We start from the raw sequence: 14,860 nt of genomic DNA, 5'->3' as shown, positions 1-14,860 counted from the left end.
CTTGAGCAATTCTCAATAATTTTGTACATTTAGATCACATCTTATATTTCTATAAAAATTGGTATGCTGGTAAAGTACATGAAGCTGAACAACTTCCACCACATTTCCCAAAATGTCCCAGAAAGTTTCTAAGAAACATTCCTTTTTTGTTACCAAATGTGTAAAGAAATCTGATAACAAAAAAGGAATGTTTCTTAGAAACTTTCTGGGACATTTTGGAAAATGTGGTGGAAGTTGTTCAGCTTCATGTACTTTACCAGCATACCAATTTTTATAGAAATCTAAGATGTGATCGAAATGTACAAACTTTTTGAGAACTTAGGAATTAACGTATGACACGACTGACGACGAATTATGGACGAACGTATGGTGACGAATGTTATTTTTCCTGTTTTGTTTTGATTTTTGTCCAATATTTAGAGTGTTTTACCACTACTACGAAAACTTATGAATTAACCTTAATTTCAATCACTTGGCGACTAGGTACTGTTTTAAAAGGACTTCGAACGAATTAAAGGGAATAAGCTTTCCACAATAGCGGGTGCAAAAATATAGACCTCATGGGACAATATTGCCTTTACCATCATAGGAACATGTGTTTTTCACACATAGAGTCAGACCAAGCCAAGTTGGCAATGATTTTGATAGTCCAGACGGCAGGGATCGGAACCGGTTTTTTGCAAAAACTTCTAAATAACCATATTATTCGAATTATTTTATGCTCGAAATGTAGGACTCAGTTGTGTGTTTAGGTAACGACTTCGTATTATTAGATTGCCCAATTAGAAATGAAGTAATTAGCAAAGAACGAAAAAATACCGTTTCCGATCCCATACAAAAAATACCGGTATCCGATCCCTGCCAGACGGAGCAAGTGTTAAGTAAACGTCATAATTTCATACAAGTTTGAAATTTAAAATAACACTTGCACCGTCTGGGCTATCAAAATCGCTGCCAACTTCGATAGAGTCAAACGTTGGTCAGACTCTATCTACCGAAAAATACGTTATTAGTGAAAGTCAGACCGCTAAAAAGTTGAGACTGCACTTTAACTGCACATTAATTCGTATTGAATAAACCCTTACTTAATCCCTCGACAACAGTTCTTGGGCTAAATACATATGTTGTTCTGAAAGTACTTTGAACGAGCTAAAGGTAATGAGCATTCCCAGTGGCGGGTGATTATAGACGCCGTGGGACAACATTGCCTTTGCCAACACACCCATAAAATAAACAATGAAAAGTCAAACCGCTACCTACCGGTACGTTAGGAGAAGCACAACGTTTAAATTAGGTTTATTAGACTATTATACTCTAAACTAAAATCCGTCAGCAACAGTTCTTTAGCAACATAAAACATGTTGGTTGGAAAATACTGTGACCGAGTAAAGGATATAAAGCATTTATAAAGGCGAGAGATTATGGTCGCCATGGAACCGGCGACATCGTACAGGGGACAAAAGCTCATCTCTGTCTTTACACCCAAGGAATGACGGTTTCGAAGTACATATAAATGAAACCGTTAAAAGGTTAAGACAATAATGACAGGTTTAACGCTAGGCATTAAAATCCTTGGCAACCGTTCTTGGCAAAATATGTTGTTTTAAAAATACTTAAAACGAGTAAAAGGTAATGAGCAGCAGTGTCGGGTGATTATGGTCGCCGCGCCGTGGGACATTGCCGGTGCAGTGGCCGCGGTCGCGTGCTGCCGTGCCGGCGACGATCGATACCGCCCGCAAAGCTCGCGCTTTGACACATACTGCCTACTTAATGACAAATGCAACTTTCAGTTAGATTTCACACACAGGAGATATAGGTGGAACTGACTCATTAACAAACCTCTAATATAAAGGAGCGATAGTAACGACGAAAATTTGTGCCGTTTTCATTTGAGGAATAAAAACTAATAAGAACTTAAGAAGTCATTGTTTATTAGAGCACAAAGGTTCCTCGTGAAAAGTTACGTTTGGACGACTTTTTTCGGGTCGTAAGTACAGCGGGAAAGTCCCATTACGTAGCATGAGTCAATACCGTGTCATCGGTCGCGGAGTTTCGGCGCGGAGAGTGGCGTCTATGGGGGATGACATAAGATTAGCCGGTGATTTGACAGGTGGCGTATGTCGTGGGTAGATAGAATGAGGTTAGGGCGGCTCGCGCTCGGTGCTGGTTGCGGCAGGTCGGTCGCGGGGCCGGCGGGCGCGGGCGCGGGCGGGCGAGCACTGAGGCGCGCGCCGCCGCTCGCACCAACATACCCCCTCTCACCCCCGACCACTGAAAGCCAGATCTAGACTTTCACGAGCACCCGCGTCGCAACGTCTAGCGCACGTCCTGACATATAACTTCCATAAAACCGTCTCCATTTCGATGCCTCCATTGTGTACGATCGTTCCCTGGTTCAGTCATGAATAAAACCGCTGATATTGCCGTGAGACTTATCGTGTTTCACCGGCTAACACAAACTTTTGAAATATATAAACTAGTTACTAAAACTGATGAGAGATTATGCAGTTTATAAATACATCTATTTATAACACATTGTTTGACTTTTACCTCGTCTAGAAAAGTTCCCGTTGTTGTCTAACGCGTTCTTTTTCTGCTTTGATAGCGTGACTTTTTAAACGCTTGTCGCGTATTGGGTGTTAACCAGGGATCGGAACCGGTTTTTTGCAAAAACTTAGAAATAACCATATATTTCAAATTATTTTATACTCAAAATGTAGGACTCAGTTGTGTTTTTAGGTTACGACTTCGTATTATTAGATTGCCCAATTAGAAATGAAGTAATTAGCAAAGAACGAAAAAATACCGTTTCCGTTCCCATACAAAAAATACCGGTATCCGATCCCTGGTGTTAACACTGTTAACTATGCTAAGTGACGTCATGAATGGCGTTACTTCTGCATCCCGAGTGGCCGGCTAGAGGTGAATGCTCGTCCGGCGCCCTGTCAGGACACAGCATAGAGACTATTGACAGTAACCTATCCAGGCTAACTATGCATTTCTTTTTTGCGCACGCGCCGTTAGCCGTATTCATAGATAGATTACTGTACCAATCAACTCTGGCCAGGATGTCGCTAATTCCCAGCACGCGCCAAACTAGCCACTCGTCATCAATGCGCGTCCAACATTTGCTACTTAATAATCACTAGCACTAACCTAGTTGAGCGTTCATTTGCAAGGCATGACTTGAAATTACTCCAGCCTTTTTAATTAGGAAAGCTTTGGGACTAATTAGTATTGTTAATTCAATTAATGTAAACGAGACAGTTACACCAGTGACCGACCGTGCGGTCAAATTGCGTTTCACGGTGTATAATTTTGCCCCAAAAAAGAATTCATTTTTTGCTATATAAAGTCGGAGAGTGGAATAAATAATAAGCATCCCTTGTTCGCTGTCGAACCGACAACATGGACATTTACAGCTTAACCCTTGTGCGAAATTGTGCGGGAGAGGATTGAGTATTTGGTAAAGGTTTATGGGGAGATATAGGCCTTTATTACGGTTCAGTTTCGTGTGAACCATCAGGCTTATTTAAACACCATAATAGAGATGGGACGAATATAGAGTTTGCGGAATATTCGGCCGAAAGTTAGGTTTAATTATTCGGTTCATCAGAATCATTTTTAGGGTTCCGTACCCAAAGGGTAAAAAACGGGACCCTATTACTAAGACTTCGCTGTCCGTCCGTCCGTCTGTCACCAGGCTGTATCTCATGAACCGCGATAGCTAGACAGTTGAAATTTTCACAAATGATGTATCTCTGTTGCTGCTATAACAACAAATACTAAAAATAAAATAAAATAAATATTTAAGGGGGGCTCCCATACAAAAAACACGATTTTTTGCTCTATTTTTGTTGATGGCGCGGAACCCTCCGTGCGCGATTCCGACTCGCACTTGGCCGGTTTATTAAATACCATTAGAAAACGCTTCAAATACATACATGCTTCACATAGCAGCTAAAGATAAATCGCTTCCTAGGCAATTCCCAAGAAACAAACAAGTTAAAAAGCAAGGAACTCGCAAATTTTCAACACTGTCCAAATAATCAAAATGTGCCAAAACATGGCTTCCATTAAATTTATGATTATTTCGCCAATGTCAAAAGTGTGCTCGTAGAGCATGACGTTGTTCGGTAGTTTTATTATGATAGCTGGACTTTACAAATGGCCACGAAGGGTCGCCGGGTGTTGACTAAAGAATGGGTAAACGCTTTTTAAGGCTTATTCTTCATTAGATGCACACTTCCACGTTACATCACTGCACAATAAGTAATCAATATTACGCTTTAAACAACTTTAATGAGCAAAACACAAAAAATATTCTCGATACGACTCCGCCATTTTAAAGTCTGACCGACAATCCATATAAATATTACAAGAGTACCTAAGTGATGTAATCACATATCAGGATAGAATTATATTATACTTATACATAACTGATACAATAAAATGAAGTAGATAAAACAAAAAGAAGAGAAGAGGAATCGTCTCCCAAGGAGTGAAATAGGAGACATTAGAGGGAGGCGAGTTGGTGAAACACCATACTGTTTGATTATGAAAACAAAAATGTGTTAAAGCCACAGCACAGAAATGAATTATTACAGATTGTACGTTGCTCATACATCCTACGACAGCATACAAACTAGTGCTCTATAGCTACTACACTTCACACTACACAATGGCATCGTTAATGAAACGCGAGTACCCACGGCGCACTATCTATTGCGCGTTATTGAATGAGATTAACTAATCGCTAAACGATAACAAAATACCAGCCAAATGAATTTTAATACGTATAAAACTGCACTGATTTACTACGTTTCGATGCGCGGAAACATCCATTTCAGGCATAAGCCTTATATTAATATTTAAATACAGATAATGAGTGAATGCACACACGATGAGTAGGTAATTATTAAGTATATCAGTAAAAAAATAAACAAGATTGTTATATTTTTACAGTCGACACAACATTATTACGTTTCGTTTGGAACTCGTGATCTGGTTCATCGCAGATTGCATACAAATTAATTGGCATTCCTGCGGCGTCATTGTATAAAGGTCAAATAATAAAGTACATCTTAGGAATGAACACGAAATACCTAAAACTATGTACCTACCTACCTATAGGTAATTTTAAACAATTTGTGGTCGATACGTTAACGATGATATTAATAAACCACAGATAATAGAAAACTGTCAAAGGAACATAAAAACCGAGGTTTGGTAGTATACATTTTAGTTTAGCGTATTGTGACATTTGTGACAGTTATGAGTGAAACTTTATGCATGTATTGTGATGCGAAAAACTGGGTGCATCACATATTAACATCATTAAATTTGTGGTTTCCATATATGGAAAATACAAGACATATTGTATTTTATGTGATTTGTACGAGGGGCGTTCAATATATTCTCGGTATTGATATCTTACAACCTCTTCTAAAATTTCTTTCGTTACTGGCCGCTAAGGTTTATTCATTGACATTAAAAAAAAGTATAATTCGAACCGAGATGTTCTTTTGTTTTTCTGCAATTGCTGAACAAACATGAACATCATGTGGGAATTGACAATGTTAACTAAATTAGAACATCGATGCGTGATAAAATTCTTGACAAAACAGGGTAAAAATCAAAAAACCATAAAAGAGGAAATGGATTGTGTTTACCGTGAGTCTGCTCCTTCTTTATCTACCATTCAAAAGTGGTCAAGCGAGTTTAAACGTGGAAGGGAGAGTGTTGAAGACGACCCTAGACCTGGCCGGCCTGTAGTAGCTACTTCACAAGAAAATATTGATAAAGTGGAAAAACTTATATTGGAAGATGGTCGAGTGAAGGTAAAATCTATAGCACAAGTAACCAATCTCTCTATTGGTACCGTACATGATATTATCCATGACCATCTTAATATGTCAAAAGTAAGTGCAAGATGGGTTCCGCGAATGCTGACTCGGCTTCAAAAAGACATGCGTGTAGCTTGTTGTTCCGATTTTATTGACCTGTGCGGTGAAAATCCTGATGAGGTGCTGCAAAGAATAGTTACTGGAGATGAAACCTGGGTTCATCATTATGACCCAGAGAGTAAACAAGAGTCCATGCAGTGGCACATTAAGGGTTCAGCTCATCCCAAGAAGTTCAAGGTCATCCCTTCAGCTGGCAAGGTCATGGCCACGATATTTTGGGATTGTGAAGGAGTATTACTGATCGATTATAAAGAAAAAGGTGTAAATATCACAGGACAGTACTACGCTAACATTCTACGTCAATTAAAGGATGCAATCAAAGAAAAGAGGCGAGGAAAGTTAACCAAAGGTGTTATGCTTCTACATGACAACGCCCCCGTCCATACTGCTCATATTGCCAAGGCAGCTATTGTTGAATGTGGGTTTGAAACTGTTACTCACCCACCGTATAGTCCGGACTTAGCCCCCAGCGACTTCTTTTTGTTCCCCAATCTTAAAAAGGATCTGCGTGGAAATAAATTTTCCGATGATAAAGCATTGAAGGCGGCAGTGGAGGAGCATTTTTACACCAAAGATAAAAAATATTTTTATGCAGGATTAAAAAAAATAATTGATCGATCTTTTAAGTGTATGAACATAGGGGGGGAGTATATTGAAAAATAAAAATATCAAACTTTTCGTACTTGTTTGTTTTCATTCTCATACCGAGAATATTTTGAACACCCCTCGTACTTACACCACTCATACAACATAAGTCACATAACATCAACGACATTTATGAAATGTTCCATAATATTATTTATTGAGTGGAATTGTACATTTTTCGTGCCAACCCGTGTTCAATACCGACGAGATATGTTTGTAAACTTTTAAAAGTAATCTACTACTACCACTTCTTTAGCGCAATGACCCACAACAGTCTTCGCTCCAATTTGTCTTGACGCCAAGTTTTAAGTTTGCATTCAAGAATTACCTATTAATTAAGAAGCCGGTAAACACAACGCGGTCACCAGTTCCAACTGATCGCACTTAGCATAGCATAAACAGTGTTTAGTTTTTTTAAGTTTATAAAATAATATGTATATATGTCTATAAGATATATGTAATAATTATCGGCTTTGTTGCCTGAATTAAATTTTAAAATAATATAATAGTATTTTATGCAACCGTTGTTTAAGAGGGGTCAAAAAAGGCGAGTGGCGTGGGTAACAATTTGAGGCGAAGCCGAAAATTGTTAATAAAGACGCCACGAGTATTTTTTGACTCAGTTAAACAACGTTGCATACAATACTTTTTCTACGACCAAGCACTTTGAAAAAAATTTGTAAATTTAACAAATATTTTTCATTCAACAAAAATAATTTTCATTTCAGCGACACCTTCTTGTAACTCATGAGGCCCTGGTACTTGCTCTTAGTTAAATTACAATTTTGGAGAGTTTTTTTCTCGATTTTGGCCACTGTAGCCTATGGAGACTAACAAGCAACGCTAAGCGGTGTTCGTAGTCTATAGATCTTGCTATATTACAGGTGTCACATGCGCGTTTCTGACTTCTGAAGCAATTTTATTGTTTCTACTATAGAACCTAATGAATATTTTGTAAATTGGCAGCAATGCACTTAGTACTCATCTGTCAGAGATGACAATTAAAATTAGGTAGGCAACAATGTATTTCATACAATATTTTTTAAGTGGTGATTACACGAAGTATCATTAAAGTACCAAAAAGATACTGCGTGTATGCACAAATACTTTTTCGGGGAATAGACTAAAGACTTGTCTTGACAGCTATAACATAGGGGTTTAAAGGTGTGTGTACGACCTTTTAAATGACAAATAAAAGTACGGGAGTAGAAAAAATAAATAAATATAGGCTGATAGCAGTAGAACGATTCAAATTTGGAACGCCGTTCTACGATCCAAGGTCCTGGAGCTTTGCTCGTAATGCTCGCGGATCCGAGGTCTCTACCGCTATATAAAACATTACGATTTATTAAGTTTGTAAAACTGCCAGTGTTCTCGTCTATTTTACTAATGTTTACTAGGGTCCTTATTTAAATGCAAACCTTCATTGATTCTATAAGATGCGTCAAGTCTGAGACAAAATAAAAATACCCAATTTTCCAGTAACCAAAACCATATGGCGAAGTACAGCGCCTATTTCAACTAGAGACACGATTTCTTCTGAGACATTAGGTACGTCTCATCTACAATCAATAACTGGTATAGATAACATGCGGGACTGACCTATGTTGTTGTTGTGTATGGAGTGGTGCGCGGCCGCGGCGGCGAGCGCGCTGGCGAGCGCGGCCTGCTGGTGCTGCAGCTGCGAGGCGAGCTGCGCCTGCAGCGCGGCGTGCGCGTTGCTGATGCCGCGGTCCATGGCATTCGGCTCGCGCGGCGCCTCTTCGTATGTGGGGGAGTCTTCATCTGCGGAGTCATTACAGGTTAGAAGGGGACATGGGATTGAACACTGCGTATAGAAATACTTAGTTCCTAGTTATAAAAAGCGGCCAAGTGCGAGTCGGACTCGCCCATGAAGGGTTCCGTATTTAGGCGATTTATGACGTATTAAAAAAAAACTACTTGCTAGATCTCGTTCAAACCAATTTTCGGTGGAAGTTTACATGGTAATGTACATCATATATTTTGTTTAGTTTTATCATTCTCTTATTTTAGAAGTTAGAGGGGGGGGGGGGACACACATTTTACCACTTTGGAAGTGTCTCTCGCGCAAACTATTCAGTTTAGAAAAAAATGATATTAGGAACCTCAATATCATTTTTGAAGACCTATCCATAGATACCCCACACGTATGGGTTTGATGAAAAAAAAAATTGAGTTTCAGTTCGAAGTATGGGGAACCCCAAAAATTAATTGTTTTTTTTTCTATTTTTGTGTGAAAATCTTAATGCGGTTCACAGAATACATCTACTTACCAAGTTTCAACAGTATAGTTCTTATAGTTTCGGAGAAAAGTGGCTGTGACATACGGACGGACAGACAGACGGACAGACAGACAGACATGACGAATCTATAAGGGTTCCGTTTTTTGCCATTTGGCTACGGAACCCTAAAAATGGGTCACTCCATAGCACCAAAAGGCGCGTATTAGCATTTTAATGTACGATTCTTTCCAACTGGCTGGAGCCGGGCCGCGCCGGAGCGCAATTTAAATTTGCCTATACATTATGTATGACAGAAGCGGTGGTGCCCGTCCGGAGCCGGTCGCGTCCGCGAGGAGGCGACCGGCTTATTGCGGCCGTACAAATGTGAACTGCGCGCTGACTCCGCCCGTTCGGTGGGAATCGTACTTAAATTGGCATATCTGACATTATTTTAATTACCACTTTTCGCATAATAATATAAGCTCCTTCTTTCCCATTATCTTCTTCTTTACAATAGCACTTTAACTTTATATATCTTTGCCCAAAATACCCAGTCACCACATTTTTGTCAGTATCTTTACACTATTGATTTGAAATAAGGTTAAATGGAGCCAATAGATAATGTGAAAGGGGTTGCTGACAATAGGTAGCTGTAAATCCAAACCTTAACTAATTATGTTACTTTTGTTACCTAGCTTATGGGATACAATAACACCAAGATTGTTTGCCAAAAAAATACAGGTGTTTTCTAAGAAAATTAACTTAATAACATATTAAACTATTCTTGTAATTTATAACTGTTATTAGGGTAATTAATTTTACAAGCAGAAACGTCTGCGACCGATGCTATAAAGCTTAATTAAGCGATGTTATTAGGGTTCCGTATCTCAAAAGGAAAAAAACGGAACCCTTATAGGATCACTATGTTTAGGGTTCCGTACCTCAAGAGGAAAAAACGGAACCCTTATAGGATCACTTTGTTGTCCGTCCGTCCGTCTGTCTATCAAGAACCTTTATCTCCGGAACGCGTGGAGGTATCGAGTTGATATTTAAACTATATACTCAGGTCTACAGTCCCTTGATGCTATGAAAAATCTAACAACTTTGCTTGAATTAATATAGTCAGCTGCACACCGAGAAGCGAGCACTAAGCGTGCCATCGTGATCGTGATAATTGACAAAATACGCTTTAAACGAATTCATGTTTTGAAGAAAAACAATATCTACCGACACATACCGCTGTGTTAAATACCATGAACCATGCATGTCTCACTTTAAGAAATGTAGGAATTGATGTAAACAGTAAACGTGTTGACGAATAACATAAGAAACATACAGGCAAATATCTTTTACAGTCAAGACTAATGGAGTGCATATCGTATGAAGGACGTGTCACACTTTTCTCAATGTACATACTCGTACATGATTTTCTTATCTAATTAAGTATTGGTAATGGGTTTTTTCAATCAACGTTTTGTAATTGTTATTTGACTTAGGCCTAGAAGCTAAGTGTTACAATTTCTTCCGTATTTCTTTGCGAAAATCTATATAAAATGCTCTTCAATTTATGAAGATATTATATGATTGAAAAAAAAACACGGTGTATAAAACGTGCCACCTGCCACCCTAAACCAAGTAAACTGAAGGTAAATATTAGACAGTAACCATGGGTTTGATGAAAAAAAAAATTGAGTTTCAGTTCGAAGTATGGGGAACCCCAAAAATTAATTGTTTTTTTTTCTATTTTTGTGTGAAAATCTTAATGCGGTTCACAGAATACATCTACTTACCAAGTTTCAACAGTATAGTTCTTATAGTTTCGGAGAAAAGTGGCTGTGACATACGGACGGACAGACAGACGGACAGACAGACAGACATGACGAATCTATAAGGGTTCCGTTTTTTGCCATTTGGCTACGGAACCCTAAAAATGGGTCACTCCATAGCACCAAAAGGCGCGTATTAGCATTTTAATGTACGATTCTTTCCAACTGGCTGGAGCCGGGCCGCGCCGGAGCGCAATTTAAATTTGCCTATACATTATGTATGACAGAAGCGGTGGTGCCCGTCCGGAGCCGGTCGCGTCCGCGAGGAGGCGACCGGCTTATTGCGGCCGTACAAATGTGAACTGCGCGCTGACTCCGCCCGTTCGGTGGGAATCGTACTTAAATTGGCATATCTGACATTATTTTAATTACCACTTTTCGCATAATAATATAAGCTCCTTCTTTCCCATTATCTTCTTCTTTACACTTACTTACTTTTTTATAGCACTTTAACTTTATATATCTTTGCCCAAAATACCCAGTCACCACATTTTTGTCAGTATCTTTACACTATTGATTTGAAATAAGGTTAAATGGAGCCAATAGATAATGTGAAAGGGGTTGCTGACAATAGGTAGCTGTAAATCCAAACCTTAACTAATTATGTTACTTTTGTTACCTAGCTTATGGGATACAATAACACCAAGATTGTTTGCCAAAAAAATACAGGTGTTTTCTAAGAAAATTAACTTAATAACATATTAAACTATTCTTGTAATTTATAACTGTTATTAGGGTAATTAATTTTACAAGCAGAAACGTCTGCGACCGATGCTATAAAGCTTAATTAAGCGATGTTATTAGGGTTCCGTATCTCAAAAGGAAAAAAACGGAACCCTTATAGGATCACTATGTTTAGGGTTCCGTACCTCAAGAGGAAAAAACGGAACCCTTATAGGATCACTTTGTTGTCCGTCCGTCCGTCTGTCTATCAAGAACCTTTATCTCCGGAACGCGTGGAGGTATCGAGTTGATATTTAAACTATATACTCAGGTCTACAGTCCCTTGATGCTATGAAAAATCTAACAACTTTGCTTGAATTAATATAGTCAGCTGCACACCGAGAAGCGAGCACTAAGCGTGCCATCGTGATCGTGATAATTGACAAAATACGCTTTTATGTAATGCGATGCGTGAGCGTGTATAATCAATTACTTTAAACGAATTCATGTTTTGAAGAAAAACAATATCTACCGACACATACCGCTGTGTTAAATACCATGAACCATGCATGTCTCACTTTAAGAAATGTAGGAATTGATGTAAACAGTAAACGTGTTGACGAATAACATAAGAAACATACAGGCAAATATCTTTTACAGTCAAGACTAATGGAGTGCATATCGTATGAAGGACGTGTCACACTTTTCTCAATGTACATACTCGTACATGATTTTCTTATCTAATTAAGTATTGGTAATGGGTTTTTTCAATCAACGTTTTGTAATTGTTATTTGACTTAGGCCTAGAAGCTAAGTGTTACAATTTCTTCCGTATTTCTTTGCGAAAATCTATATAAAATGCTCTTCAATTTATGAAGATATTATATGATTGAAAAAAAAACACGGTGTATAAAACGTGCCACCTGCCACCCTAAACCAAGTAAACTGAAGGTAAATATTAGACAGTAACCATGGGCATCTGTGAACGTCTTTGGCATAAGAAAAGCACTGACCTCCTGAGACAATACCATAGCAAAGAGCAACAGAAAAAAGTTCATCGACTCTTATTCCCTATAACGGTCCGTTATTATTCAAATCAAAAATAAACAGAGTAGGTATTCTTACTAGCTTCGGGCACCGGCGCGCAGGGACTCTCCGGCAGGAGGATCCCTTTCTGCACCAGCTCATCTCTATTTGCTCGGACGGATATCTTCCTTTCTAAAGCTGCAAAGAAGAAAGGTCATCATTAATAACAAAGTATAATCTTTAAAATAATTAGCATACAATCAATGATTTCAAGCCGTAGAAGTAATAATGTTCTGTCAAGTTTAAGATAATATGCGTTTGCCTTCGCCATAACGTTATTGTAAATATCTTATTTTAATAGGTGGCTAGCTGGAACGGCATTCACTTATTTCATAGAATTAAATCACGTAGAAAATGAAAAATAATTACTGAGCCTGAGCCGCACAAAACCCATTCCCGTGGTTATGATTCACTGAGTATAGATAAATAAACCGCCCACTCTGATTTTTCATACAAATACTTTACCAAGGTTAGGGGAGTTTACGTTACCAAGCGCCGAGAATCTGGACTTGATCTGCTCTACCGATACCGGCGACTGTCCTAGTCTGTTGGTCCATACTAGCAGGCGTTCCTGTTACTGTATTAAATAATGTTGCAATATCAACTTACTTCTAGAGGCTGCTTCAAACTTCTCCGACTTCTTTTTCCGTTTCCACTTCCAAGGTTTGAAGAGCCTACCGAGGGCCGAGAACTTGGACTTGGTCCGCTCCACCGGCGGCGTTCGCGCGCCCGACCCCAGGCTGTTGGTGCGCACTGTTGTGCCATTTTGTTTCTTGGCTGCAAGCAATAGCAGAACACATTTTTAATATGGTCGAGTCGAGTTTCTAATGTTTCTATAGGTAGGTACTTTGATCGCTTATTAGTTATAAGTACATAATACAAATGTACACGTGTCGACATTACAATTATATTTATTTATCTATTGTGCAAATTAAATGCAGTATAAGTATGCAGATCATTTACTGTCAAATAAAGTTGTTTAAAAAAATTGGTTTACCGTTCAGGGGCCCCTTTCTCAAAAGATTGTAACTTGTAACACATGCGGATGTCACTTTTTGACAGCTTTTATTAGAAAGGGACTTCCACTTGTATTACAAATTACAAGTAACAAGCCTTTGAGAAACGGGCCCTTGGCAATAACGTTCACGTTAGATAAACTTTACATACAAAAACTAATTATTCATAAGGATTTAGTTACATTCTTTAGCGCTACCTACCAAAGCGTATTATAATTTTGTAACCTTTTAAACTAATTAGGTAGGTACCAGGGATGTTGCGAACATCCGCATCCGCATCCGCAACCGCGGAACTTCCGCATTATTTTCAACATCCGCATCCGCATCCGCATAAAATCGATGCGGAGCTTATGCGGATGCGGATGTCGAACAAGTCGGTACAGGAACATCTTAGCGGCGGCGTAAGTGCTAGGTAATTTCGTAATTACCTATAACGAAATCGTCTAGATCAGTGTTTTCCAAACTTTATGGTGTCACGGCCCTTTATGACCACTAAAATTTTTCGCGACCCCCAAACCCCGTTTCTACGTTTTTCTATCTAGTACCTATAACAAAGGAACCACTGGTCAGTGTTTGGCAAAAAAGCCCTTAAAATTTTGATCCCATTTGCTACTTCATATTTATGCGAGCTTACGTTTTCATCAATGGTCGATATCAAAACCAAAAAAGCGGCCAAGTGCGAGTCGGACTCGCCTATGAAGGGTTCCGTATTTAGGCGATTTATGACGTATAAAAAAAAAACTACTTACTAGATCTCGTTCAAACCAATTTTCGGTGGAAGTTTACATGATAATGTACATCATATATTTTTTTTAGTTTTATCATTCTCTTATTTTAGAAGTTACAGGGGGGGGGACACACATTTTGCCACTTTGGAAGTGTCTCTCGCGCAAACTATTCAGTTTAGAAAAAAATGATATTAGAAACCTCAACATCATTTTTGAAGACCTATCCATACCCCACACGTATGGGTTTGATGAAAAAAAAATTTTTGAGTTTCAGTTCGAAGTATGGGGAACCCCAAAAATTTATTGTTTTTTTTCTATTTTTGTGTGAAAATCTTAATGCGGTTCACAGAATACATCTACTTACCAAGTTTCAACAGTATAGTTCTTATAGTTTCGGAGAAAAGTGGCTGTGACATACGGACGGACAGACAGACGGACAGACGGACAGACAGACAGACAGACATGACGAATCTATAAGGGTTCCGTTTTTTGCCATTTGGCTACGGAACCCTAAAAATTGAATAAATAGATTGAATTCGGAAAATGATTTAATCGTCTGCGTGTCGCGGCAGGAACCGCGGTTTGACAAATTAAGAGTCAGAATGAAACAAGCTCATTCTTCACACTGAATACAGTTAAACCTTCACTTTTAAAATACAGTTTACCAGATACTTACACATTAAATTT

At 38.7% G+C, this 14,860-nt stretch overlaps 1 protein-coding gene across 1 annotated transcript in view; it reads right to left on the bottom strand.

The window, feature by feature from the left end:
- The window catches only part of LOC134648889 (phosphatase and actin regulator 4), a 95,318-nt gene that overhangs the window by 33,270 nt on the left and 47,188 nt on the right, over window positions 1–14,860 (bottom strand). The window contains exons 3-5 of the mRNA XM_063503484.1: window positions 13,039–13,206; window positions 12,469–12,567; window positions 8,214–8,396 (exon numbers count right to left, since the gene is read on the bottom strand). Of these exons, the coding sequence (XP_063359554.1) occupies window positions 8,214–8,396; window positions 12,469–12,567; window positions 13,039–13,206 (450 nt within the window). The remainder of the gene's footprint in view (window positions 1–8,213; window positions 8,397–12,468; window positions 12,568–13,038; window positions 13,207–14,860) is intronic.

Source organism: Cydia amplana, chromosome 6 (assembly GCF_948474715.1).
Source record: "Cydia amplana chromosome 6, ilCydAmpl1.1, whole genome shotgun sequence".
NCBI lineage: Eukaryota > Metazoa > Arthropoda > Insecta > Lepidoptera > Tortricidae > Cydia > Cydia amplana.
This window is presented reverse-complemented; position numbering and strand designations above follow the sequence as displayed.